This window comes from Sceloporus undulatus, chromosome 1 (assembly GCF_019175285.1).
Source record: "Sceloporus undulatus isolate JIND9_A2432 ecotype Alabama chromosome 1, SceUnd_v1.1, whole genome shotgun sequence".
NCBI classification, from domain to species: domain Eukaryota; kingdom Metazoa; phylum Chordata; class Lepidosauria; order Squamata; family Phrynosomatidae; genus Sceloporus; species Sceloporus undulatus.
Window position 1 is genome coordinate 369875593 of NC_056522.1, and position 27329 is coordinate 369902921.

The 27329-nt window shown below is 41.4% G+C and overlaps 1 protein-coding gene across 1 annotated transcript in view; it reads right to left on the bottom strand.

Moving 5' to 3' along the window:
• The window catches only part of LOC121927177 (nesprin-2-like), a 78574-nt gene extending 60699 nt beyond the window's left edge, over window positions 1-17875 (bottom strand). The window contains exons 1-2 of the mRNA XM_042460796.1: window positions 17754-17875; window positions 17149-17272 (exon numbers count right to left, since the gene is read on the bottom strand). Coding sequence (XP_042316730.1) covers window positions 17149-17227 — 79 coding nt within the window. The 5' untranslated portion in view covers window positions 17228-17272; window positions 17754-17875. The remainder of the gene's footprint in view (window positions 1-17148; window positions 17273-17753) is intronic.
• Window positions 17876-27329: the final 9454 nt, after the last annotated feature.

Sequence of the window (27329 nt, forward strand, 5' to 3'; positions counted from 1 at the left end):
TTAGAAACCTCTATTCTTCCTGGAATTTGCTATCAAAGGGATGTTCTACTTTGTTCTGGCTTTTTAATGAGTTCTTTTTCATATAATTTTCTTTTTAATTTCTATTAATATTTATATTATACATAAAGGAAAAACAAACCAGTAATATAAAAGAGCTTGCTAGCCCACATATATTTCAATGGTGTTTCCACACATTAATTTGTTCAATTTACCTGGACACCTGCAACAAATAAAAGTGGATCAGGAGAGAATGGTCTGCAAAATAGGTTTTAATTTTTTTTCCCCCAGGTTGCAAGTAAAATTCCTTTTAACCAGGTGGCTAGTATGAATTACTTTGGCCTAATAACTTTTATAGACTTATATGCTTTGAGCACCAAGAATGTAAGAAATTCAATTTAAGAGTTGCAGAAAGGAAGGCCCGTTCCGCAGAATTGTAGGAAGTGGGGATCCAGACTAAGTGCCACCATTATAATGGGGCTTGGGTGCGGCGGCGCAGCAGCACGCACCATTCATTTTTCTAATGGAAGGAGGGGTCCGGACTCCAAGGACTCCCCCTTGGCTATGTCCCTGGTACTAGGGTTAGAAAGGGGCGTCCTTTCGGGACGCCCCTAACCCTAGTACGCGCCGAGCGCGTACAAAATGGCAGCGCCCATTCTACACAGGCACTGCCATTTTGACGTACCGGACGTCACGCTGTGGAAATGACGCCGTGAGTGCACCATTGGCGCCTTGCAGCATCATTTCCGCGACGCAAAAAGAAGCCCCTTTATGGGGTTTCTTTTTCGGCCACCAGGAAGAATCACCATCTGGAGGCTGAGGCTTCCCGACGGCGGAAATGGAGGCACCGGCAGACCGCCCTTTTTGGGTGGTCTGTAAAGCGCCAAAGAATCTGAGAATGAAATAGTGACGGTAAAAGCCATATCTGTCAAGATCCTGCCGTCTATAAAACTCTGAAATTCCACAAATAAAACGTGTAAAATTAAACAAGTGTTTAACTAATTGCTCTTGAATTGTTATTCATGCATATTGCTCAATTCAGAGAGCCAGTGTGCAGTGGTTAACGTGTTGGACTAGAACTTGGAAGAAAAGTTTGGCACTGCTTTAATTGCTATGCTCAGTGCTACGGAATTCTGAGATTTGTAGTTTTGTAAATATTTAGCTTTCTCTATCAAAAAGCTCTGGTGCCAGAATTACAAGGATTCAACAGCACTGGGCCATGGCAGTTAATGCGGTGTCAAACTGCATCAGTGCAGACCCTGCCAGGATGACCTTGGGGCCAGCCCCACTCTCTCATGTTGACCTACCTTACACTGTGTTACTGTGATGATAAAGCGGAGAGGAGAGCCTTGAGCTCACTGGAGAAAAAGCGGGATATACATGTAAATATTAAAACTGTAACTCACAGATTTAATGTATATAGAATCATAGAGTAGGAAGAGACCATAAGGACCATCCAGTCCAACCCTCTGTCATGCAGGAACTCTCAATCAAAGCACACCCGACAGTTGGCCATCTAACCTCTGTTTAAAGACCTCCAAGGAGTGGAGACTCTAACACTGCTTCTGTCCTGCTCCTTCTACAATCCCACCAGGCTAGTCTGGAATAAAATGTATTTCTATTTCTGTTCAGTCACAGGACTAAAACAGATGTTACAATGAATGGTGTGCAAGATCCCCCAGTTTTTGTTTTTTAAACACAGAAAGCAGCTTCAAGGGTGCAGTGGAAGAACAGACACTGGCAAGGACCCACTGTTCAGATAGCCATTTTTAAATATCTGAAAGTATGTCACTTAGATGGTGGAGTGACTTTGTCTTCCGTTGATGATGAACCCCAAACATTAGGATTGCCTCTGGAGGGGGGGCACATGGCTTCTTTGGAGGTCTTTAAGCAGAAATTGGATGGACATCTTCTAATAGTGCTTTAGGAGTACATTCCTGCATGGCAGGGATGTTGTGCTAGACGGCCCTTGCCCCTTCCAACTCTCTGATTCGATGGTATCCTAGCAGAGGCCGATGATGGGTTCTGTTAGTGAGGTAGCAGATGAGCTGAGTCTTAGAACAGACTTTAAAAGAACTATACCCAAAATATATTCAGCAATGAATTAAAGTTTTGATTAAATCCCAAAATCATCATCCCCCTGAAAGGGAAACCACCAGCTGCCACTGATCTCTGAGGAATGTTTTATCTTGAAATTAGTCAAATCCATCAAAGAACAATAACTACAGCAAAGAAGGCAGCATCTTGCTTTCAAGAAAAGAATAAAAACACCAGACAAGTATGTTAATTGATCTTGGTACTGACAGACTAGCTAAAGACTGGTTGGCCAGTTCTTTTTTTCACAGAAGGATGAGCCTTGTGTTTATCTGAAGTGCCTGAAAGTTGAGGAAGTGACATTGATGAAGTGGAGAGTAAAGGAGAAGAATATGGGATTCCACATTCTGAAGCAATGCATTCTTTTGTTTTCTCCTGTTTCTTTGTCCAACAAAAAGACTAAGGTTAAGTTACAGACAAATGGCTTTTGTTACGCTTTCCCTCAAAGACTAGATTATTTGCTTCTGGAGGATTAATTTAATATTTGAGGTGGGGCCACACTTTGCCATACAGGTCGAGTCTTTTTATCCAAAATGCTTGGCACTAGAATTATTTTGGTATTTAGATTATTTTATTTTATTTTATTGGATTTTGCAATACCAATGGGAACCCATGTCTAAATATAAAATTCATTTATATTTCATATACAGTACATCTTGTACACATCATTTTTTGTGGGTTTTTCGGGCTATGTGGCCATGTTCTAGCAGAGTTTCTTTCTGATGTTTCGCCAGCATCTGTCAGTTCGTCAGAAAGAAACTCTGCTAGAACATGGCCACATAGCCTGAAAAACCCACAAAAAACTTTGGGTTGCCGGCCATGAAAGCCTTCGACTTTACCTTGTACACATCGCTTGAAGGTAATTTTATACAATATTTTTAATTACTTTGTGCATGAAACAAAGTTTGTATAAACCTGAACCATCAGAAAGCAAAGGTTTCACTAATCTCAGCCGCAAATGAAAAAAGTTCTGGTTTTTGGAATATTTCAGAATTTCGGCTAAGGGAAATTCAACCTGTACTACTGCACCCTCACAGAGTTTCAAGTGAGAACTTTGGTGTCTTTAATAGCTGAATAGCGTATTTTTTTTAAAGTAAAAAAAGAAAAGTAACAATGGGCTTGAAGAGACAGGCCAAAATTAACTGCTTTGAGTCACTTTGGAGGTATGCTATTTAAATGCTTCATGTGTCTTAAGAGGCTGGAAGTCGCGGCAAAGCCATGCTTCAGTCCTAACGACTGGAGCACAGCTTTGGCGCAGCTTCTAGTCTCTTAAGATGCGTGTGTCATTTAAACAGCATACCTCCAAAGTGACCTGAAGCAGCTATATTTTGGCTTGTCTGTTCAATATAAACATTAAATAAATGTAGCCTTTCTCAGCACAAAGAATGGAGAAAGCTTGACCAGATGAATTTATATCATTTCAAAAGGGGAAAAAAGCAGAACAAAAAAAGTGAAAATCCTACATCTTCATCCTATAGAAATATGTTTTTTTGCAATGAGAAGCACACGATCTTGAGGAAAATTGCACATACTGTGCTATGAAAAACCTGGATTTGCCACAGAATTAATATTCAACAAGGAATTGCAGTAAATCACAATTCCCTGGTGGACTTACCAAAACATATCATTACTATGCACCTCATGGGCTACATCCACAGTAGAAATTATCCAGTTTGGCTTCACTTTAACAGCCATAGCTCAATGCTATGGGATTCTGCAAACTGTACTTTGTTGTGGCACCAGAGCTCACTGACAGAGAAGGCTAAATGTCTCAGAAAAATACAATTCCTATAATTGCATAGCAGATTCTCCATAAGCAGACTAGTCATTTCTGTATCCCTATTTACAAAGCTTGGAAAAGTTACTTTTTTGACTACAGCTATCCAAACCTGTCCGCCAGATTGACATTTTTCAAGTGTTTACTTTAAAAATGTGTGTAAGCTTTTACTTAAAGTTGTGCTTTAATTTCTCTTCGTTTCACTGATTTGAACTGGTGACCATTAGAGATGTGCCTAGGATGTTTTATTTAAAATATCATAGGCACACCTGTAATGGTCACCAGTTCAAATCAATGATGCAAAGAGAAATTAAAGCGCAACTCAGCAACGAATTACCTTCCATGTAGGCCACCCAATGCCATTTCAATCGTCGCTACAGCTGTTCCTCCCTCCCTTTATGTTCAGCATGAGGATACTCTTTTTCCATACTGCTCTCCCCTGGGACTTAATAGTTTTACAAAAGCTTAGATTCTACCATCATGTGATTCATTAAAAAGGACTTTTTGTGTCTAAGGGAAGGATGAATGGACTCTTTGTGTCAGAGGATTTTAATAAGGCTCTAAATGACCTTGGATTTATTTTGCCCTAGTTGTTTTCTCAATGTAACTGACCTAAAATAAATACATTCTATTCAAGATAGAAGACCGGGGGCTGCACCTGCCCAGTTAAAAAAGCAAAACTAAGAGAAAGGTAACACTGTTCTCGTTTATCTTTCTTCCTCTCCCCTCCCATAATTTGGGATAGCAACAACTCTGAATTTTTTCAAACCCACATTCCTCTGTGGATTTGATGGATCTGAAATGAATTATTCTCAGTGGAAGAACATCTGCTTTGCAGGCAGAAAGTCCTGGATTCAATCAGAAGCATGTTCAGTTTTTAAAGGGAGCAGGTGTGAATGTGACAACCAAAGCTTTATAGAATCAATGCTTGGAAAAATTACTCTTGTGCCTACAACCTTCAGAATCCCTATCCAGCAAGGGCAGTCATGGTGGATTCTAAGAACTGAAGTCTAGAAAAATAACTTTCCTAAGCTCCACAAGCTAAACTTAGGGGCAAATCATGTGGCCCGCCAGATTTTGTTGAACTGAAAATCCCAGAAGCCCTAGTTCAGGAGGGGTGCATGATTTTATCCCTTGAACTAGAGTTACTAGGCAATGCTAGTGTGGATTGACAAATAAGTAAGATAGAAAGGAGGTTCCTGTGTTTTGTTATCTTATTTCTATCAGCAATCTGCCATTCTTTAATTTTTTAAAAATATTTGTTATTCAAACCAACCAACCCAGGAAACATCCAAACTTATCAAAGTTTCCATTATATCTTTTAAAAAACCACACAGAAGTATCCAACCAAGAAGTAACAAAAACCCATCCAATATATGCTATTAAATTACATTAAGTTTCCTTACATTTTCTTATGTGCTACTTTTTCTTTCTTATTTAATTTACATAGTTTATATTTAATTTTACATTAAATATACACAAGATAAATCCGTATTAATAACTTCCTTCTTGCTTTTGTTGATATTTCTCAGATTGCATACAGATTGCATACAGATTGCATACAGTCGGTTAACCTCCATTGGTGCATGGTGATAATTATTGGGGGGGGATCAAGGGGGGGGATAAGCTAGGATCTGCAAGGAAGGAGCCTTAATTACACCTTTCGATGCAAATGGCAATGACATCTCCAATGATCATCACAGCCAAACCAGAAGCCATAGTTATAAGCATGCTTATCAGAAGACAAGTTCCATCTTATCAGAAAACAAGTTCCATTTACTACAACTTAACTTTCAAGTAAGCATGTGCAAAATTCCATTCTCTGTTAACGGATCTTGTTATGGCCACAAATTCTGTGAGTAAGCAGAACTGGAGCCAAGATTTAACACTGCCAGAGTTGATATGACAACATGCAGAGGGAGCACAACCCATTCAAGTAAACAGTATCAGCTTCAACAGCTGATCTGTATGAACGCCTGTCGCATCATGAGAGTTAAATAGGTTAAGAAGGGGAATTACGCTCTGGTGATGGTGTGCAAATTGGATCAGCAGGCGTGGAGAGAAAATCCTGCACAGGCATGTTCAATGAGAACTCACACCTGCCCCCTCCCTCTCTGCCTTTTCCATCTCATCAGCTTCTTTGGCACTCCAAAGCTTAGTAGCCATGGGAACAAAAGGAAGGAAGGTGTGTCATCAAGGAGGGGAGATCCACTCCTGCAATCCTTGTCTTAGAGGACTCTTCCATCCACAGGATCATCAGAGGTCAAGCAGAACAGAGTTTGCCTTGGGGTCATTTCCCACGCATGCCACAGAGAGACTGACAAACTCTAGCCACAGGATCAAACACTAGCAACCCAGATTTTTCAATTATACAGATCGAATATCCCTTATTCAGGATTCTGAAATCCAAAATACTCCAAAACCCAAAATTGTAGGTATCGCTGTTAGTTCAGCCTTCAACTATTCCACAGCTAATTCCTGATTTCCTTACTCCTTGTATGTATGTGTGAGTGAACATGGATTGCTGTGTGATTTTCCCCCTTAATAAAAAAATACTTCATTTAGAGAATTCTGCCTCTGTGAAATTCCTTTGATCTCTTTTCACTTGGTATAGAATAGGGAAACGGTTCTGAATGGGTTGCTTGTAGCACAACCTAATAATTAACTGAGCTATTTAAAAAGTCCCCTAGAGAGATTCATTGCTACACTATATACATACAAATATTCCAAAATCCAAAACATTTCCGGTCCCAAGCATTTCAGATAAGGGAAACTCAACCTGTACTGTGAAACAGAACAGTGCCCAATTTTGGGTTCTTTTCCTGTTCAGATTTCCATCTTGTGGTTCGCCTTCTATTTTTCTTCAGATATTTTTGTGGGGTGCAGGTATTCTGTATTTTTTATACCTTAATATATTTTTAATGATAAAAAAAGACAAAAGAAGTTGTAGGAGAGGTACATCTGCCAGATGATGACTTCTAAACTACCTGTACAAATCCCAAGAGTAAAGCAGTAGCATCCCCCGCACCAGGTGTCATTCGAGGGAGGGGGGCAGGGCTTCTGGGGGCGGCACACTCTTCCTCCCCCTGTGCTGCCCCATACTTTCCTGAAAAGGAAAAAGACGGAATAGTACGTGGGAGGAGTGCGTGTGGGTGTCAGCCCCCCCTTCTGGGGTATCATCTGGTGTGAGCCGCACCACCTCACAGCCCCTAGTAACCCCACTGGAGTAAACCATGGTGATTGCATCACATGCTACTGCCAAGGGGGGAGCAAATGAGGTCACTGCCAAATAAGAATTCTTTCCCCTCAATAAAATGTTCTTTCAGTCCCCAAATTTCTAGCATTGCATAGAGCAAGACACTGAAAATCATTTACCCCTGGAGTCCTTATCTTTGCTTTTTTCACTCCCTTGGTAACTTTGTCTACATCTCAGCTTTGGTAGCCTAGCTGTATTTCTAAATTCTCAATTGAAATTTGAAGTCGCTCCAATGCTAGAAATTTGGGGATGCAAGGAAAATTTCTTGGGGAAAGAATTCTTATCTGAGGGGAACAATTCCCCCCTGCCGGGCCCCTGTGAAACCATTACTGCCTATACTGGATAGAGAATTCTGGAAGCTGCAATCCCAAAACTAACTTTTCAGTGCTGTGCCTAGAAAGAAAGGATGAGATAATAGCTAGATCCGTGAGCTGTGAACCTAAGAACTTCATGTGACTTAAATATTTTGAAATGTAGTCCCCCCTACGCTGCAGCCAAGAAGGGGTTATAACTCAGTGGTTCATCACCTGCTTTCCACACAGAATCTCCCCGGTTCATATTCTGGGATCCCTAATTAAAAAAACCCATGAATCAGGAGATTCTCCTTGTCCAAAGCTCCTTTCTTGGCTGAGATCTTGGAGATCTACTGTGAAACGTATTGATAGTACAGCAAACTATGTACACCACTACTTTGCTAAAGCAAACAGTGTTTCATATCAGGGCAAGCTGATAGAAAAGCCCTAAAATTGAACTTGCCAGTGTCTCAGGGATTGTTAGCCTGGGGCTACATGAACTGGGGAGAAATTGTTTTACTCTGAATTTTCTCTGTCATGATGAATTATACTTTCTTTCAGGTAGCCCTATAACTCTTTCTCATTGCAGAGTAGCCCTTGGAAAAAAAATAAATCTCCAGTGCAATAAAATAAACAGTATGCAAAATGTGGAGTGTAAAACTTTGAGTGTAAAATCAGCATGTGCTTTATAGACTATAGCAATGTCTTTGACTGCATAGATCATGAAAGGCTATCGACCGCCCTTAAAGACATGGGAGTGCCAACACATCTGACAGTCTTTACTCAGAACAGGAGGCCACTGTCAGGACATAACATGGAGAAACAGAATGGTTCCCAATTGGCAAAGGGGTCAAACAAGGCTGCAACCTCTCACCCTACCTGTTCAACTTGTATGCAGAACATATTATACAAAAAGCAGGATTGGGCACAAAAGAATGAGTGAAAATAACAGGAAGAAATATCAACAACCTAAGATACGCAGACGACACTATACTACTAGCTGAAAACATCACAGACTTGGAACAACTACTAAGGAAGTTCAAAGAGGAAAGTGCAAAGGCAGGTTTATTGCTGAACATAAAGAAAATAAAAATAATGACCACAGAAAATTTACACAGATTCAACCTAGACAATGAGGAAACAGAAATAGTAAATAAATTTTCATCCTGGGATCAAATATTGATCAGAGTGGGGACTGCAGTCAAGAAATCATAAGAAGACTAAGAACGGGGAGGACAGCTACAGTATGAGAGAACTAGAAAATATCCTAAAATGTAAAGACATACAGTACAACTGAGCACAGAAGTTAGAATCATACAAACCATTGTATTCCCTATTACCAGGTATGGATGTGAGAGCTGGACAGTTATGAAAGCAGATAGGAAGAGAATTAATTCATTTGAGATGTGGTGCTGGAGAAGAGTGCTGAGATTACCATGGACAGCCAAGAAGTCAAACATATGGGTCCTAGAGCAAATCAAACCAGAAATCTCTCTGGAAGTCAAGGTGACTAGACTGAGGCTGTTGTATTTTGGCCACATCTTGAGGAGGCACGACTCACTGGAAATAACAATAACACTAGGAAAGGAAGAGGGAAGCAGAAAGAGAGGAAGGCCACGTGCTAGATGGATGGACTCTATAAAGGAGGTCATGGGCATGAATTTGCAGGACCTGAGCAGAGGGACCACAGGGAGTCTTGGAGATGTCTCATCTACAAGGCTGCCATGGGTCGTGATCGATTGGAGGATGGATAACAACAAAATGCTTATGTGTATATTTAGGACCAATGGCCCAAAAAAGAGATAAGAACCTTTTTTTCATTGTTACCTACCCTAAGGTCCTCTGGTGTAGAGTGATGTTAGCAGCAGCAGCAGCTACAACAAGTCATTAACAGTCCAATACCTTATAGACTTGTGAAACCAGCAATAATATTAATGGCAATGCACAGAGACCCACCATATCAAGAAGTAATGCTATGTCATATTTTCCTCCTAGACATCTACTTTTTTGTGTAGGGCTTTTGTTGTTGTATAAAGGTGCATTTAGTCCCATGCAGTGCACACCCAACAAAGCTTTACCACCTGAACATGGCCACAAACTCAGTCTTGTCCAGTAGTTTCCTCACTTCTCAGGTTGGTTGCATAGCAGCCGAAGAATATTTACGAAAACACTGATTCATCATGGAATCTGTAACCTGTCTGTTTCACCACCCTTGGTACTTAACAAACTACATTTTTGTTCAAGGAGGCAGGTGTGGCACCTTTATAGGCAAAGGAGCCACACCTGAAACAATTTCCCTTTCTAAGGAAACAAGGGAGAAAAAATCTGGTAGCTAAACACTGATGGTGCTGCACCACAACAAATAGTCATAAAGATCAGCGTTATTTGTACATGGATTTGTATCATCATGTCAGTGAAAGGATTTGATGTTTGACCTAGGCTTATACGAACCTGAGTGTATGGGAAGTTATAAATGCATGTAAAGAGAATGGGAATGAAATCCACATGTTCCCTGACACCTAAAAACAAAGCATCAAATTTCTCTGCTAACAAGATTATAATAAAATCCACAGGCAACTCATACAGATCCTCCATGCTATTCATCATGGGTGGAGCATTCATAGATTTTTCTCAAAGTGCTTTGAAACCACATGTTGTTCTTACTACAATAAAGCCAGATAAGGTAGAGGGAAAGGTATATAATTATAATGATAGCAATGTTTAGCAATCATTCGATGCTTTAGAGTAGCCTTGTATATAAAAATTTACCAAGTAGCTATGAGCAACTAAATATCCTACACAGGTAAGAGAGTGATCAGGTGGAGCAGAGGTGGACTACTCCAGCTTCAGATATTGGAAAAGTTATTTTTTTATAATTCCCAGACTCATCCAGCCTATATGGCCAGCGGCCATGCTAACTGGGGGATTCTGGAAGTTGTAGTCTAAAAAAGGAACTATTCCAAGCTCCGAGTCATCTATGTTCTACCAGCCAGTTCTGTTTCTGTGCAAGCCACAGAGCAAAGAAACTCTCTTTTACTATTATCATGGAAACAGAGAGTGCCAGCCAGAGATACATATGGATCATGCCACCATGTCTACCCCAATATGCTTGACATGACCTATGATGGAAACTAGAAAGGAGGATTGTGTTCCTGTTGGTTCTGCTAGACCTCTCACCATCACTTGATAGGACTGACCATGGTAACCGTCTGGGCTGCCTAAATGGGATGGGACTATGAGGCACTGTTTTGCACTGTCTCCATTCCTTCCTGAAGCGCTGAACCTAGGTGGTGGGGCTGGGAGACTCCTATTGGACCCCTTGGATGCTGGCCTCTATGGTCACACAGGGCTCTGTTTTGTCACCCATGCTTCTATTTTCTAGCAGAAAATTCTAAATTTCTCACCAAAATGCAAATCCCAGAATTCAGCCTGCTAAGGTGCAGCTAAAGTGGTACCAAATTGTTCTATGTAGTGTGGGTAGAAAACAACTACTAAAGAATATATTTGATCTTTTTTTACATTGCAAATCATGTACCTTGCCCCTTTCTCTGCTCCCACACAGAAGTATAAACTTTCTGCATGCTGTTATAACTCTGATTTATTAACAGTTTGCAAGGCAAATAGAAAACAAATTAGCACACAAGCTAGAAAGTGCATGGAGGAATTTTACATGACCAGTAAGCAGGAAGCCAATGATTATGTGCACTGACCCTTTGAAAAGAAGCCTAATTCTGGACATTTCTACACTATGCCATTAGTCACATGCACCAGCACTCCTCAGATACACAGTGGGATATGAATATTTTAATCAATTAATTAATTATCAAAATCATCACCTGGAAAATTAAACAACAACTGTGAAAAGATGGTGGAAAGGCAGTTCTTTGTGCCAATCCTGTTACCAATCCAAGTGGATTAGCTATCAGCTCCTTAATGCAACAGCCACTGTATTGATTAGGCCATAGTCTTACTCACACTGAAACTAATTTGATTTATATTCCATCTTTCTTCCAAAACTAAGGAAGCTAACAACAAAATCAAAACATATGAAGACAGAAAGAACCATTATCACTTTCTGTAGCCTCTGACTGTTTTTTTTTTGGGGGGGGGGGGGGGGCGGGGGGGAGAGAAGCTGGTCATTTTGGAGAGCATCCTGAAACAGTTTACAATAGCCCTAATACGGTTTTTTTAATCTTGAAAATGCATGGGGGTTTTGGCTAGTCAAAAAAGCTGGGGTGTCAAGGCCACCAAAGGGCGTAATGCTGATAGAGTACATGCAGCAGTTAGATATCCGGACTAAGGAGCAAAGATACCAATGCCTTAGAGAAACAAAGTAAAGACTTTATTGCAGCAACTCCGTTCTAAACATAGGAAAATTACTCAGGGTGCTAATCTAATCTAGCTGCATTCTCAGGAAGAACAGAGAGGACTCTTGGAAGGAGAAGAGGTGGAAATGAAAGCCCTCATCTTGTATAAACCAAAGTATGCATTCAGATCTGCAGGGGAGGGCTTTGTTACAGTCCCACTAACCTCACAGGCAGGAGAGAGCGTTCTCTGTGGCTGCTCCCAGGCTGTGGAACTCCCTTCGACAGGAGGTCCAGTTGGCCCCCTTCCTCTTGTCTTTCTGCTGGCAGGTGAAGACATTTTTATTTAGGCAAGCTTTTGAATTTTAACTGTGGAGTTGCAGTGTGAGAAGTAGCATGCTACATACATAGTTTAATTTTTTATTGAAACTGTGTTTTAAATGTGTTTTAAGTGTTTTTAGTGTTCTAGCTATTTTAACCATTTTTTAAAAGTAAGGTTGATGTTTCATTCCTTTTTAACTTTTGTAAATTAATGTTTCAGTTGGATGTTTTTAAAATTATTGTAAACTGCCTTGGATCCCATTTTGGAAGAAAGCCACGATATAAGTACAATAAATAAATAATAAACATCCCTAAGAGTATCAATTTAGATCACAGAGGGAGCAGGTGGAAGGACATTTTAGGCCACTCATACTACTAACCAGCTTACTACTGCCTGCTCTGAGGCATTCTTGACTTTTCAGTGCTAAATGTTCCTGCACTTCCAATACATGTGGCCCAAAGGATACACAATTTCCATTCCTAGATTAAAGGTAAGTGCGTTTTTTGGATCATAACTACCAGAATTCACCAGCCAACATAGTTTCTGGCTGCTCTGGGCTACATGGACCAACCCACCAACACAGCGTTGGCAACAGCATGCTGACCACATACAGATCTTTGCAGTCCAGTGTTGCAGCTCTACTACCTCCAAGATCTCCTACTTAATTAGGTGCCTAAATTAGTCACCTACATCTGACCAGGAGAAAATATCATCAATTAAACAATGCTCTGGCATCCTGTATGTCCTGTTTCTGAGCAGATTCAGGTTCCTAGAAATGTGAATACACTTGTAAACAAGGTGAGAAGGGAGTATGTACCTTATTTAAAAGGAAAAGGTCACAGTTGCACAGTGCAACCTCCAGCAGGCTGTAAGTAGAAAAAATGGCTGTGGATCTATGGAAGTTGCTCATCACTGGCCCAATAACATACAGTAGCTTTATATGGTCATATAGGCCTGTTACAGACTGCCCAGATAAAGCTGCTTCGGGTCTCTTTGGAGGTATGCTATTTAAATGACGCATGGGTCCTAAGAGTCCAGGTCGCGCCAAAGCCACACTCCATTACTAAGCACTGGAGTGCAGCTTCTGGATTCTTAGGATGCATGCATTATTTAAACAGCATGCCTCCAAAGAAGCAGCTTTATTTTGGCAGTCTGTAACAGGCCATAATTTGGGAGGAAATCTTTGTATCTTAATAGTACCAAGAGTGTTTTATGTCCAAATGGCTTTTGTCCCCAGCATTTCCAATTTAAAAATTCAAGTTGTCCTGCTAGTACAGTGGACAATGAGGTGTCCCCATAAACTGAGCCTCACAAGTAGCATTAGGAGAGATTGTTGTAGCCCAAGGCACAATAGTGATGTAAAAGCCCTGAAATATGAACCATGTCTTAAAACAATTTCTTTCCTTTCCCATTTCTGTGACTTGTTGTGAATGCCAGACAGCTGGGTTCAGATTTCATGGTCAGTGTGGAGCCATTACTTTGTGGATTATGATTCTCATTTGATCATATTTAAAGTCCTGGGGTACTGTTTTCTGTGGCTAGTTCTGGAAGCAGGTATAGGCATAGAGAGGCATACAGGAGCACAGTTTGGTCTCCTTTGCTTACCAGCACTGCTATTAAGCAAAGCAAGCCAACCCTTAGAAGCAGTAAATTTGATCAGAGAGAGCAAGCCTTGCAGGTCTGTGAACTGTTCAGCTGTTTCTGCTTCCAACGAGAGCAATCAAATACTAACTGCATAGCATGGGTGGGAACTGAGTGGCCTCCAGCTGTAGTTGGACTGCAATTCCAGATGTTGTTGGACCACAACACTAAGCTACCAGATTGATAGTGAACAATGATGAGAACTGCAGTTCAACAACATCTAGAAGGCAATGTAAATCCATCATGCACAAGACCATGCTGTCTTGTTTCCAGCAAGCCAAAATGCAACAGAACACCCTATATTTGGGAAGTAAACCATATATTTGGGCGTGACACAACAAAATAATTATACTGGAAAGTCTGATGGTTGCTTATTCAAATTGGAAAATTCTGGCTTGAGAATGAGTGTGAATATACTCAGAAAAGAGCTGGGCATTTTCCTCTGAACTGAAAAACAAGATGTGTAGTATGGGAGGTGCGGGAAGGGGGAAGACAAGCACGTTTTAATTTGCAGAAAGAAGGAATAGCAGATGACTTGCCAACCTGCAGCACTGCCTGAACACAGACATTCCCTTGAGAATAGTACACAGCAACAATAAAATTCAGCAAAGGAAAGCAGGAATAAACAGCAAAGAATGCTGGCCCTCCCAAAACACCACAATTAAAAGATCCAGGAACTCCTTCTTTCATAACCAACCTTGTGAAAATAAAATCTCTTGAGCAATTATTATCAGAGAAAGTGGGATACAGGGAATGCAATCAAGGGCATGTCTGGTGTTGCCTAACAGCCTGCCTTGCTCTTGAACCACTAGTGGCAACATGACTGAAGCTTTGCAAAGTTACTTTTTGAAACCAAACTTCCTAAATCCCAACCAGTTTTGTAGTCCAAAGAAGTAATTTTAACAAGCATGATACAGTGTAATTCCTGTTTTGTAGATAAGGCAGGATTGGCAATCATTCAGCCCTCAAGATGCTTTCGGACTGCAGCTCCCAGCATTACTAGCTATACACTATGCTGGCTAGGGCTGCTTGGAGTTGGAGTCCAACAGTATCGGCATATTTCCCACACCTGTTGTAAGGAAATCTCCATACTACTACTCAAGTGATTATGAATTAAGAGTTTCTGACTCACTATTTACTCAATTAGCTACTGTACTGCCCTGCAGTTCCCTAGTTCCAAGATGCCACGTTTTCTTTATTACATTTTGATGCCTCTCTTCTTCCATTGAGCTCAAACTCAGACAATGGGAGTTCTACCACTCCATTTTTTATCACTGCAAAATCTGCCTGGAAAAGATAGCTCAGGCTGCAAGAATGCAATTAACCCAAGTATGAGATTCATATGCACCTCCAGATTTTGTAGGATAGCAAGTCCCAGCAGCCCTAGCCAGCATAGCCAATGTTGCATCTACACTGTAGAAATAATGCAATTTGACACCACTTTAACCACCTGGGAATCCTGGGATTTGTAGTTTTGTGAGGCACCAGTACCCTTTGGCACAGAAGGCTAAAGAGTTTCTAAAACTACAAATCCCAGGGTACCATAGAATGGAGCCACAACACTTAAAGCATTATCAAAATGCATTATTTCTCCAATGTAGATGCACCCCAATAGGGAGGAATGCTAAGAGCTACAGTCCAACAACAGCTGGACAGCTTCCTCATTTCCATTTCTGAACTAATTCATGGTCACTCAACACTTTTCAGCACCACAGAATCATAGAATCGGAAGAGACCACAAGGGCCATCCAGCCCAACCCCCTGCCATGCAGGAAATCTAAATCAAAGCACCAAAATACATGACACACTAAGCCTTCAATCCTATATCCATTTGCTGGGGAGTAAGCCCCTCTGAATTCAATGATGTTTGCTTTCCAGCAGAAATGGATAAAGATTTTTCAATAAACACATTTTCAACTGATTGAAAAACATTGTGAGGTACCAGTTAAGAGTGCTGAATTTAGACTAAGATCTAATTTTCAGAGCCATCAAATTCACTGGATGTCTTTAGACCAACAAACCTTTCTTAACCTGATCTACCTTGCAGGACTGTTGTGAGGTTGAAGAAGAGAGCCCTGTATACAATATTGAGCTCATTGGGGAAAAGATGAGATATAAATGTAGATAAAATAAATAAATGACATATTAAGGTAGCAATCCTGTATTCACTTGCCTTGAAGAAAATTCCACTACAATAAGTGATGCTTATTTCTGAGTAGACAAGCATAGGATTGCATTGTTTATCTTCAACTGCTTTTGTAAGAACATCCCAATGTAGTAAAAGCTACAGCTAACTTACTAAGAGAGGGAAATATCCCATGCTAGTTTTCCTGAACCTGATACCCACCATATCTGTTGGTCTACATCTCCTACTATCCCTGTTGGCTCTGGGAAGATGGGAGCTATAGTCCAACACACATGAAACCCACTGGGTTGGGGAAGTTTTTCATGTGCAAAAGTTCTACATAAGGTATTAAATGAAAATTCAGAGGTCATGGACAACAAGTTATAAGGTAACAATAGCAACAGTCAGTCTGTTGATGCACCTCCTGGAAGCATATAGTTGAGTGCTATGGGAAGACTAGAGCTTGTAACAGTTACCATTTTAATTATTTCAATTCCCAGTGTCCCTGGACATGATGGCACAGGGATTCTAGGACCTATCCAAAAAGTAATCCCTCCCCCAACTCTAGAATGCTAAACTAGATTGCGCAAAAGACTCATTCTTTCATTAGTGTTCCGTTCCATTCTATCCCATCTAAATAGGGTCAGTAGATTGAAAATGAGAGATGATTCCTGTACTTTTAATGACTATGTAAAAGAGGGGATTTCAGCAGATGTTGTAACAAGCAAGACTTGTTGAAATTCCCTCATGCTCATGGGAATAGAGGTTGAATGACATAATATAAGTATTAAAACAAGAAAGAAAGACAGAAGGAAAGAAACTTGTTATTTGGAAGCAGATTTAACTAAAGATTTGTATATGTTAAAAATAAAGAATAATAAGAAAGTGGGAAAGAAAACTTACAATTTTTCTTCTTCTTTTCTGTTTTAAGATAGGCTGTATATATTTTTGCTCAGAGGAAATAGCTCAAGGTTGGAAATAGGAAGTAATGAATGGTTAGGAGTGAATGGTTTTTATAGTGCAGTGTGTTTTGTGTAAGTATTGTAAATTGTATATTTTAATAGTTTGTCTAGGATTTGGATAGTGTAGCACTTTATAGTTTATTATTTGTTAGGTGTGTTGTGTTTTGTTTATGTATTTTTTCTTGTTATATGTATGTTAGATGTTGACTGAAACTTATTGGGAACTAAAACGATATCAATAAAAATTACATATATATAAAAAAGGAAATTCCTTCTTGCACACAACCATTAAAGGTACAGGAGCACTTTCCAGTTTTCACATTGGCAACCCTACAAGTAAGAGATTGAACTAGCAGTGAAGCACACACAGAACATACCTTGCAGCGAATAATGAAGGTCATCAATCTCCCTGGAAGACTGGTCTTCATCAGCCGGTGATGTTTTGGGAGGTTCCATATTTGAAGGCTTTTGAGTCACTGTGAACTCATTTCAACAAACAAACTGGAAGAACAGAAAAGAGAACAAAAGAAAACAGAATGAATAGACTATCTAGAGTAGAACTCTTCTACAAAATCAATTTGTTGTTCCTGTATGCCTCCAAATTGTTTCTGACTTATGGCAACCCTAAAGGGAACGTATCACAGGGTTTTCTTGGCAAGATTTGTTCAGAGGAGGGGATATACATTTGCATCCCTCTGAGGGTGAGAAAGTGTAACTTGACCAAGATCACCCAGTAGGTTTCCACTGCTGAGTGGAGATTCGAACCCTGGTCTCCAGAGTCATAGTCTAACTCTCAGACCGCTGCATCAAGCTGGGTCTCACAATCAATACTTGCAAAGGAAAAAAAGGAAAAGAAAAGAAAAACCAAGAGCAATATTGCACAATGTTTTCTTAAGATTGTCTGATCAGGGACTATGCCTTCTTTTTTAATCACAAAGTCATAAGCTATCCTTCTGGGTGCTATTTCTAACAGCTGGCTCACCTCCATGTCTGGAAAAACCGCTGCTATAAAACAGGGAAGAAATCTGAATCCAAAGATCTGCAGCACAAAGATCTGAAGGAGAAAGTTTAGAAAGCTGATGGAGCCTCCTTGCTACCCTGAGGGGACTTCTTTTATTTTCCTCTCGCTCCCCCCCTCGTTATATCTTTCCCATTACTGAGTTCTTGTCTTGGTCAGCAATTATTACAGCAGGTTGGAAACAAAAGGAGCTGAGCCGACAAAAGATTAAAACGTAACCAAGAAAGAGACATTGCCTGACATAGCAAGAACAACCTTGATGTATCTGTAGCTTAGCGACCACAATGGACCTCTTTAAATTTTATATGCAACAAAGTTGTTGTTTTTCCCCCAACTCTGAAATCTTTCCTAGGGAAAACACCCACCATCCTCTCATCTCATCAACAGATTTAGAAATCTACATGTCTTCCAAATGGGAGAGAAAAAAGGTCATGGACAGCACTGTACAAGAGAAATTTTGTGCAGAGAAATTTTAAAATACACACACACAAAAAAAAACCTTGCAGGAAAAAATGGACTGAAGCCAAAGAAATCTGACCTTGATCCAACACACATACACACAAAGCAATAAATTTACATCACTCCCTATTGTGATAGATCCCCAGTTCATGCTGTTTATTACAAGTGATTCCTTCAGAGCTAAATTCATTAAGGCTGCCTGGAGAAACGAACTCCTTCATTTCTGTTTACACATTCCTATGTAAATCTTGGAAAACAAATGACTCTAGAAATGGCTTTTGACATAACCCACAGTTATCTGATGGAACATTTTGCTTCAAGATGGTCTAATATGGGGGGGGGGGGAGGATGAAAAAGACAAGACATATGTATACATAGAGGTCAGATCTAAGTGGTAACTTGGCTTGATAAAAAAAATTATAAAGATTAAGTATGTATCTTCTGGTCCACTGTTGTTAGAGTAAGAGAAAATGAGAAGCCACCAAATATAATGGCCGTGTTCACACATAAGTCTAAACTACGGTTTAGCACAACATGTGCAGTCGTCCCTCTGTATCCACAGATTCTTTATACACAGATTCAACCATCCAGGTTGAATGGATTTCCTGACTGATGTAACAGAGCTCTTAAACACTAAAGTAACTCAAGGCATCTGTAATTCCTTCAGCAACTCCAAGGATGCATGGGAAAGAGCTTTGCCTAGTGGTAGACTACCTGCTTTCTACGTAGAAGGTCTTTGGTTTAATTCCGGCCATCTCCAGATAGGGTTCAGAAAGACTGTGTGTGCGTACGCATGCTGTGTACCTTCAAGTCATGTCCTACTTATGACGACGAATCTATCAAGGGGTTTTCTTGGCAAGATTTGTTCAGAAGGAGTTTGCCATTGCCTTCCCCTGAGGCTGAGAGGGTCATGGCAAAGTGGGAATCAAACCCTGATCTCCAGAGTCTTAGCCCAACTCTAAAACCACTGCTCCTCACTGGCTCTTGGGGCTGAGAAAGACTCCTACGTAAAATCACTGGATAGGGTAGGGCCACTCCGTGGAGAAGATGGCAAAATGCTAACAGGAGACAGAGAAAAAGCAGAATTACTCAACACCTTCTTTGCCTCAGTCTTCTCAGAAAAGGCAAAGGGTGCTCAACCTGAGGATAATGGAGCAGAGGACAGAATAGGGGCATTTCAGTACAGAATAAGTAAAGAGATAGTAGAGGAACACCTTATTAATCTAAATGAATTTAAGTCTCCGGGACCAGATGAACTCCATCCAAGGGTATTAAAAGAACTGGCAAATGTAATATCGGAGCCATTGGCAATAATCTTTGAAAACTCCTGGAAAACAGGAGAGATCCCAGCAGACTGGCGGAGGGCAAACGTTGTCCCCATCTTCAAAAAGGGGAAAAAAGAGGATCCCAACAATTATCGTCCAGTTAGTCTGACATCAGTACTAGGAAAGATTCTGGAGCAGATCATTAAACAGAGAGTCTGTGAACATCTAGAAGGCAATGCCATAATCACAAAAAGTCAACATGGGTTTCAGAGAAACAAGTCATGCCAGACAAACCTAATCTCTTTCTTTGATAAAATTACCAGCTTGGTAGATGAAGGGAATGCTGTGGATATAGTATATCTTGATTTCAGTAAGGCCTTTGACAAAGTTCCCCATGACATTCTTGCAAACAAGCTTGTAAAATGTGGGCTAGACAAAGGAACTGTTAAATGGATCTGTAATTGGTTGACCGGCCGAACCCAAAGGGTGCTCAACAATGGCTCCTTTTCATCCTGGAGAAAAGTGACCAGTGGGGTCCCACAGGGCTCTGTCCTGGGCCCAGTGCTATTCAACATCTTTATCAATGACCTGGATGACAGAATTGGGAGCATACTTATCAAATTTGCAGATGACACCAAATTAGGGGGAATAGCTAATACCCCAGAGGACAGGATCAAGATTCAAAATGATCTGAATAGACTAGAAAGCTGGGCCAAAGCTAACAAAATGAAATTCAACACAGAGAAATGTAAGGTATTGCACTTAGGGCAGAAAAATAAAATGCACAGATATAGGATGGGTGACACCTGGCTGAAGGAAACTACGTGTGAAAGGGATCTAGGAGTCCAAGTAGACCACAAGTTGAACATGAGTGAACAGTGTGATGCGGCAGCTAAAAAGGCCAATGCTATTTTAGGCTGCATCAATAGAAGTATAGTGTCTAGATCAAGAGAAGTAATAGTGCCACTGTATTCTGCTCTGGTCAGGCCCCACCTAGAATATTGTGTCCAGTTCTGGGCACCACAATTCAGAAAGGACATTGAGAAACTGGAGCGTGTCCAAAGGAGGGCGACAAAAATGGTGAAGGGTCTGGAAACCATGCCCTATGAGGAACGACTTAGGGAGCTGGGGATGTTTAGCCTGGAGAAAAGAAGGTTAAGAGGCGATATGATAGCCCTGTTTAAATATTTGAAGGGATGTCATGTTGAAGAGGGAGCAAGCTTGTTTTCTGCTGCTCCAGAGAACAGGACCCGGAACAATGGATGCAAGCTACAGGAAATAAGATTCCACCTGAACATTAGGAGGAACTTCCTGACAGTAAGGGCTGTTCGACAGTGGAATGCACTTCCTCGGAAGGTGATAGAGTCTCCTTCCTTGGAGGTCTTTAAACAGAGGCTGGATGGCCATCTGTCAGGGATGCTTTGATTTGGTTTTCCTGCATGGCAGAGGGTTGGACTGGATGGCCCTAGTGGTCTCTTCCAACTCTACGATTCTATGATTCTATGATCTGCTATCCATCACTCAGTACTGATCTAGTGTGAACAGTGGTCTGACTCAGTATAAGGCAGCTGTTCTCTATGACCAATGTTTTTGGATGCTAAAAGTTTTCTTGAAATAGGATGGACAGCCGTCATGTCAAAACAGCTTCCCACAATGAACTGGTAATGAAGAAACTGGCAGAAGAAGAACTTAAATTTAACACATTGTTAGGTTGCACTGGAAGCCAGCTTTCCATCCTTTAAACCACAACTGCTTTGGCTCTATGATTTTTAATGGAGTTGTAAAAGAACTGCAATAATTTGTATTGTGGTGCTTCTTCCACTTATTTTCCCCAGAGTATTTGTTTATGATCTGGCCAAGAATTCTGCATCCTTTTACTCCCAGGCTATATGGCAATGCTTTTCCATAATGCTGAAGGAACATTCCCCAAAATTTAATGTTATGCTTCAGGAGTGCGGCCAAGTTGGAAGAAACATCTCAGAGATAAAATGGCAGATTTGTTAAAGGCTTTGTACCACTGGCTTCTGGTTTCATTTTTAATATTAAACAGACAGCATGCCTGTTTTATTTTTGGACACACGGGAAGCAACATCGGCAGTATAAAACTGCTGCCAGCAACTTATTTTTCTTTGTTCTGTTATAATCTTAGGGCCAATCTACACGTGCAGCAACAGAAATATGTGATTCTGTTTTTCCTGGACTTAAACCAAATTATTTTGCCCGTGGGGAAAAGGAGATTGCATGCTTGAATATTTTGCCATATTAGAACAACAACAACAATTCCCTAAACACAGAATATTAGCATATCAAGGAGATAGCTAACCTAATCTCTTTTTAAAAAAAAAAACATGCCAGCTTTCTACATGCCATCAATTTATTTTCATGAAGAAATATTTAGAACAGACCTTGGAAAACTACTTTTTTGGATTATGATTTAAAAACAACCAGTTAGTACAGCCAATGACCATGACAATTGGGGAATCTGGAGACTTACAGACCAAGAAGTAACATTTTCAAGCTCTAATTTAAATATGCAATTAACTCCAGTCTAAGGGAAATAGTAGAGAAAAATACACCATCTGATATGAACAAATGTGTAAACTGGCCATTAAAGTTTATCTAATGTGAAGTGGTACAGCTCTACCTAGGCCATACCACTTTATTCAAAAGTTAGGGTATCCCATTTCTTAATACCTCTGTGTTTTTCAGAAACTAAGAGTGGAAACAAATGGCCCTGAAGGGGCAGCTTGAAGCTGCCCCTTCCAAAGACGCAACCACATGCTGCAGCCCCAATCCACCTTCAACCCGGCTGGAAAAGGAGCAGAAAAAGTCCGCTCCTCCTTCGGCTGGCAAAAAGGTGGCTTTTGCTGCCCTGCCACAGCCCCATGGCGGCTTCAAGCTGTTCCAGCAGCATGTGGCATATAAACACCACACCACTGGAGAGCCTTGAAGCCGCCCATGTCTAGACAGGTGCCCAGAGCTTCAAGGTGTCATCGCAACATGCGGTGTCTAAACGCTGCATACCGATGACACCCTGAAGCAGGCGTATCTGGGCTGTTACTTCCAGCCCTAACCTTGGGCAGCAAATTAGTGCCAGATGGATTCCATTCAATAGCAAGCTACCAATAACTTTTGCTAATAGGTGTGACCACTGCAGAATTGAATGGCACTGAAGGGGTGTCACATTTAGGATGGAACAAGCTTGTTTTCTGCTGCTCCAGACATTAGAACATGGAACAATGAATGCAAGCTACAGGAAAGAAGATTCCACCTTAACATTAGGGGGAACTTCCTGACAGTAAGAACTGTTCAACAGTTGAAGACACTCCCTGGGAAAGTGCTGGAGTCTCCTTCTTTGGAGGTCTTTAAGCAGAGTCTGGATGGCCATCTGTTGGGGATGCTTTGATTGTGAGTTCCTGCATGGCAGGGGGTTAGATTGGATGGCCCTTGTGGTCTCTATGGCCTGATACAGACAGCCAAAATAAAACTGCTTCGAGTCACATTGGAGGTATGGTGTTTCAATGATACATGTGTCCTAAGAGTCCAGAAGCCGCACAAAAGCCATGCTCCAGTCCTAAGGATTGGCATGCAGCTTTGGTGCAGCTTCCAGACTCTTAGGACGCATGCATCATTGAAACACCATACCTCCAGTGTGACTCGAAGCAGCTTTATTTTGGCTGTCTGTATAGGGCCTATGATTCCAACTCTATGATTCTATGACTTTGCTCACAACTATGTTCACATCTATTTCTTTCTAACAAAGCCTTCTGAAAGAACTCTGTGGACCTCTCAATTGATTCAGAATTATCAGCATGCAAAGCATGTTTACAAAGTAGATAGACCTCTAACCTGAGCAGTTTCAGTTTAAAAGAGGTACATGCTATGTATCATATAAGTGCAGCTCAAGCAAGGGATGTGTAAAAGTCATGGTGATTTACAAGGGGGAGAGAACCAATATATATTTAACTCAGTGAAGTGAAGCACACCTTGAAAGAAATTAAGCCACTGTGTCAAATCTCTATACCCATTGCAATGAAATGACACTAAATAGAATGCATGCACTCTCCATCTTTATATATGAAGGGATGCTGAGATGCAAGCACAAGGTTTCCCTGACACAATCCAAGCAGAATCTTAAAACTGTCATCATAAACACTACTAATCATGCACAGTTCCTCAGCCCTGTCTAATTGTGTAAAGGGAGAGGTTGCATTGCCAGGAGGCAAGAATAACTGCTACTGTATAGAAGACGGCTCCACGTTATTCCAGGATTTGAGCAAGGAAGTAAATATTCATCAGGTATGGACAATGTCATCCACTAAGCCAACTATAAACCAGGCCTGGAGAATAGGAGGAGGAGTAAGGGGTAAAGGAGTAAGAGATTTTTATTACAGGAGTAGGAATAGGAATAAGGATTAACAAAATATAATCTAGCCAGTTTGTATTTTAAATTTTGTAAACTGCCTTGGGTCCCTTGGTGAGAGAAACGCAAGGTATAAATTGAATAAAAAAAAATAAACCTGTGACACAGGCCATGCACAGAGTGACTAAGGCGGGTTACAAACTGCCGAAAAGCGGCGCTCTGCCGCCACAGGCACCGGTTGCTGCGTCCGGGAACCGCAGCAGCCAAACTGCACGGTTCCTGAATGCAGCAAAGAAGATGCGCCAAACGGTGCTTCTTGTGCCCCGGATGGGACGCCGTGAAGCGCTACTCGCGCACTCACGGTGTCACATGCGGGGCGCAACGTGTGGACGCTAAGCGTCCAGCACGTAAAGATGGTGGCGCCCATGTGTATAGGACGCTGCCATCTTTACTCCCTCGTCACGTGCTAGGGGTGAGGCCAGTATGGACGCTAGGTCCTCGGCCAACCCCTAGCACGTGACGGGGGCACCGCAAAGGCCCGTTTGTAACGGTCCTAGGCCAGCAATAAAAATCTTGGTTCCACCAAATGTTTTGAACATTAACTCCCAGAAGTTTTAGGCAGAAGGATGGTGGAAGATATAGTCCAAAACTTCTGGAAGGTCACAAGTTATCAAGCCCTGGACTAGCTCAGTGACACCTGTGAGTTTCATGGATTGAAGCAATTCAAATCTGGGTTTCCCCAGCCCTAATCTAACATGCTCACGACTGCAATTAAATGCCTGGATTTATGGCTAGTTATCTGGCCTAATTAACCTAAAGGCACCAGATCCCCATCTGATCTTGGAAGCTAAGCAGAGTGAGACCTGCTTAGTACTTGGATGAGAAACAGTCAACAAATACCAGGTGCTATAGATATATTTCAGAGGAAAGCACTGTCACAATTACCTTGGAGTATTCCTTGCCTAAGAAAACTATGGCGTCACCACAGACCAACAGGTGAACTGAAGAAGGCACATACAGCAGTCGTGGCTAATTATATTTTTGAGTGAAACATTCATTGCCTCCAAGTTTGGGTGAGAGAAAAAACCTCACTTGCCCCAGATAGCAAATCTCTGGGAAAACAATATTTTAACTATTTGGCCTTGGTCCAGTTTAAATGGAGAAACCATGGTAGCAACCTTTAAAGCAGAAGAAAGCCCATCAGGAGGCAAGGAGGGGGGGAGCAGATGCTGTAAATTTGATGGGAAGATTAGCTTTGCCAGTTAAGTGAGCAGAAATATTGGTGTGTGTAAATCAAACATAAAAAGAGCAAGATTTTATTGATTCCAAAAGAAGTGAGGGAGCATTGTACTGCCTTATGTTTGACTTGGAAGCCTGCCAACATTATATAAATAGACCTGCTGCTGGAAACCCCAGGGAGAGTGATAACACACCATCTTTGCTTGTCTTGAAGTAACACAGTGGAAGATCCAGAGCTTGGAAAAGCACCTTTTTTCCTAGTCTACACCTTCCAGAATCTCCCAGTGGTTATGGTGACTGAAGGAATTCTGAGAGTTATTGCCCAAAAGAGAAAACTGTCCAGTCTCTCGGGTCTTGGATCCAAAAGCGGAAACTCTGTGGTCACAAAAATAATAAAGTCATTTGGATTATAGACATATATATACACACAGGCTGAAATTCTGTTGGTTAATCCCAAATATAGTAGACCCATTGAATCAACTGTTCAGTAGTGAGTCAACACAGATAATTCCCATGGAATGAATGGATCTAGAGCAGTGGTTCCCAACCTGTGGGTCGGGACCCCTTTGGGGGTCGAACAACCCTTTCATAAGGGTCGCCTAAGACCATTGGAAAACACATATTTGCATGTAGCAATGAAAATAATTGTATGGTTGGGGGTCACCACAAGATAAGGAACAGTATTAAAGGGTCACAGCATTAGGAAGGTTGAGAACCACTGATCTAGAGTATTCTTATTGAGACTAGCAGGAGAACTGTCTGTCAATATCATTTTACACCCATCCTTCTCAATAAAACCTAGTCAGTGAAGGGTCTGGAAACCATGCCCTATAAGGAATGACTTAGGGAGCTGGGGATGTTTAGCCTGGAGAAGAGAAGGTTAAGAGGTGAAAGGAGCCCTGGTGGCGCAGTGGTTAAATGCCTGTACTGCAGCCATTCACTCAAAACCACAAGGTTGCGAGTTCAAGACCAGCAAAAGGGCCCAAGCTCGACTCAGGCTTGCATCCTTCCGAGGTCGCTAAAATGAGTACCCAGACTGTTGGGGGCAAATTAGCTTACTTGCTTATTAGCTTACTTACTGTTCACCGCTATGATCTTTGAAATAGCAGTATATAAATAAAACAAATTATTATTATTATATGATAGCCCTGTTTAAAATGGAGGCTCTTTTGTTTTAAACTGTCTTTTCCCCCAACACAGCTCCCATTGCAATAATGCCTTTCATACAGCACCTGCTTTGTATTTAATCTCTGCAATCAGTTAGGTTCTCATGCCATCCTGTCAGTGAAGCCACGGGGGACAGTGCAGGGAGCGTAGGGATGTTGCGGTGAGGTGGGAGTGCAGAATGATGGGGAAGGTGGGAGCACACACGAGGGAGTGCGGGATGCCACGGGGAGATGGAGCACACATGTAGATGGCACAAGGAGGAGTATGGGGAAGGGCCCGACTGGGTGTCACCCCCCCTTCTGGGATGTCACCTGGTGCAGGCCGCACCACCACACGCTCTCTTGTGACGCAAGTGCTTGGAATCCAATTAGGTGAATATTAAGAAAGCCACAACTGGTCAGACTCAGGGTACACAGTACAGTCAACCCTTCTTATACAAGGCTTTTATTATACACGGATTCAAGCATCCATGGTTTGAAAATGTTCCAAAAAAGTATAAATTTCAAATATCAAACCTTGATTTCCATTTTTTATAAGGGACACGAATTGCTTCTTCAGATCTCCACTGCCCACCCAAGAAGAAGGCTAACTACCAAGTAAGGACGGAGGAGGAGGAGGAGGAGGAGGAGGAGGAGAGGTGTGGCAATTTAGAGCAATGTTAGCCTGGCAGGTTGACAAAGCAGGATAAACAAAGAAACCCAGTTTCTTTTAAACAAATGTGCCTGTTGCCTTTTCATGACTTTATGATTTGGGCTGACCATTCCCTAAGGAAATGGTTTTGCTTGCCAAAAACATAAGGAATGAAAGGGGGGGGGGGATAAAACTGGAGTGTGTCCAAAGGCGGGCGACCTAAATGGTGAAGGGTCTGGAAACCATGTCCTATGAGGAACGACTTAGGGAGCTGAGGATGTTTAGCCTGGAGAAGAGAAGGTTAAGAGGTGATATGATAGCCCTGTTTAAATACTTGAAGGGATGTCATATTGAAAAGGGAGCTAGTTTGTTTTCTGCTGCTCCAGAGACTAGGACCCAGAGCAATGGATGCAAGCT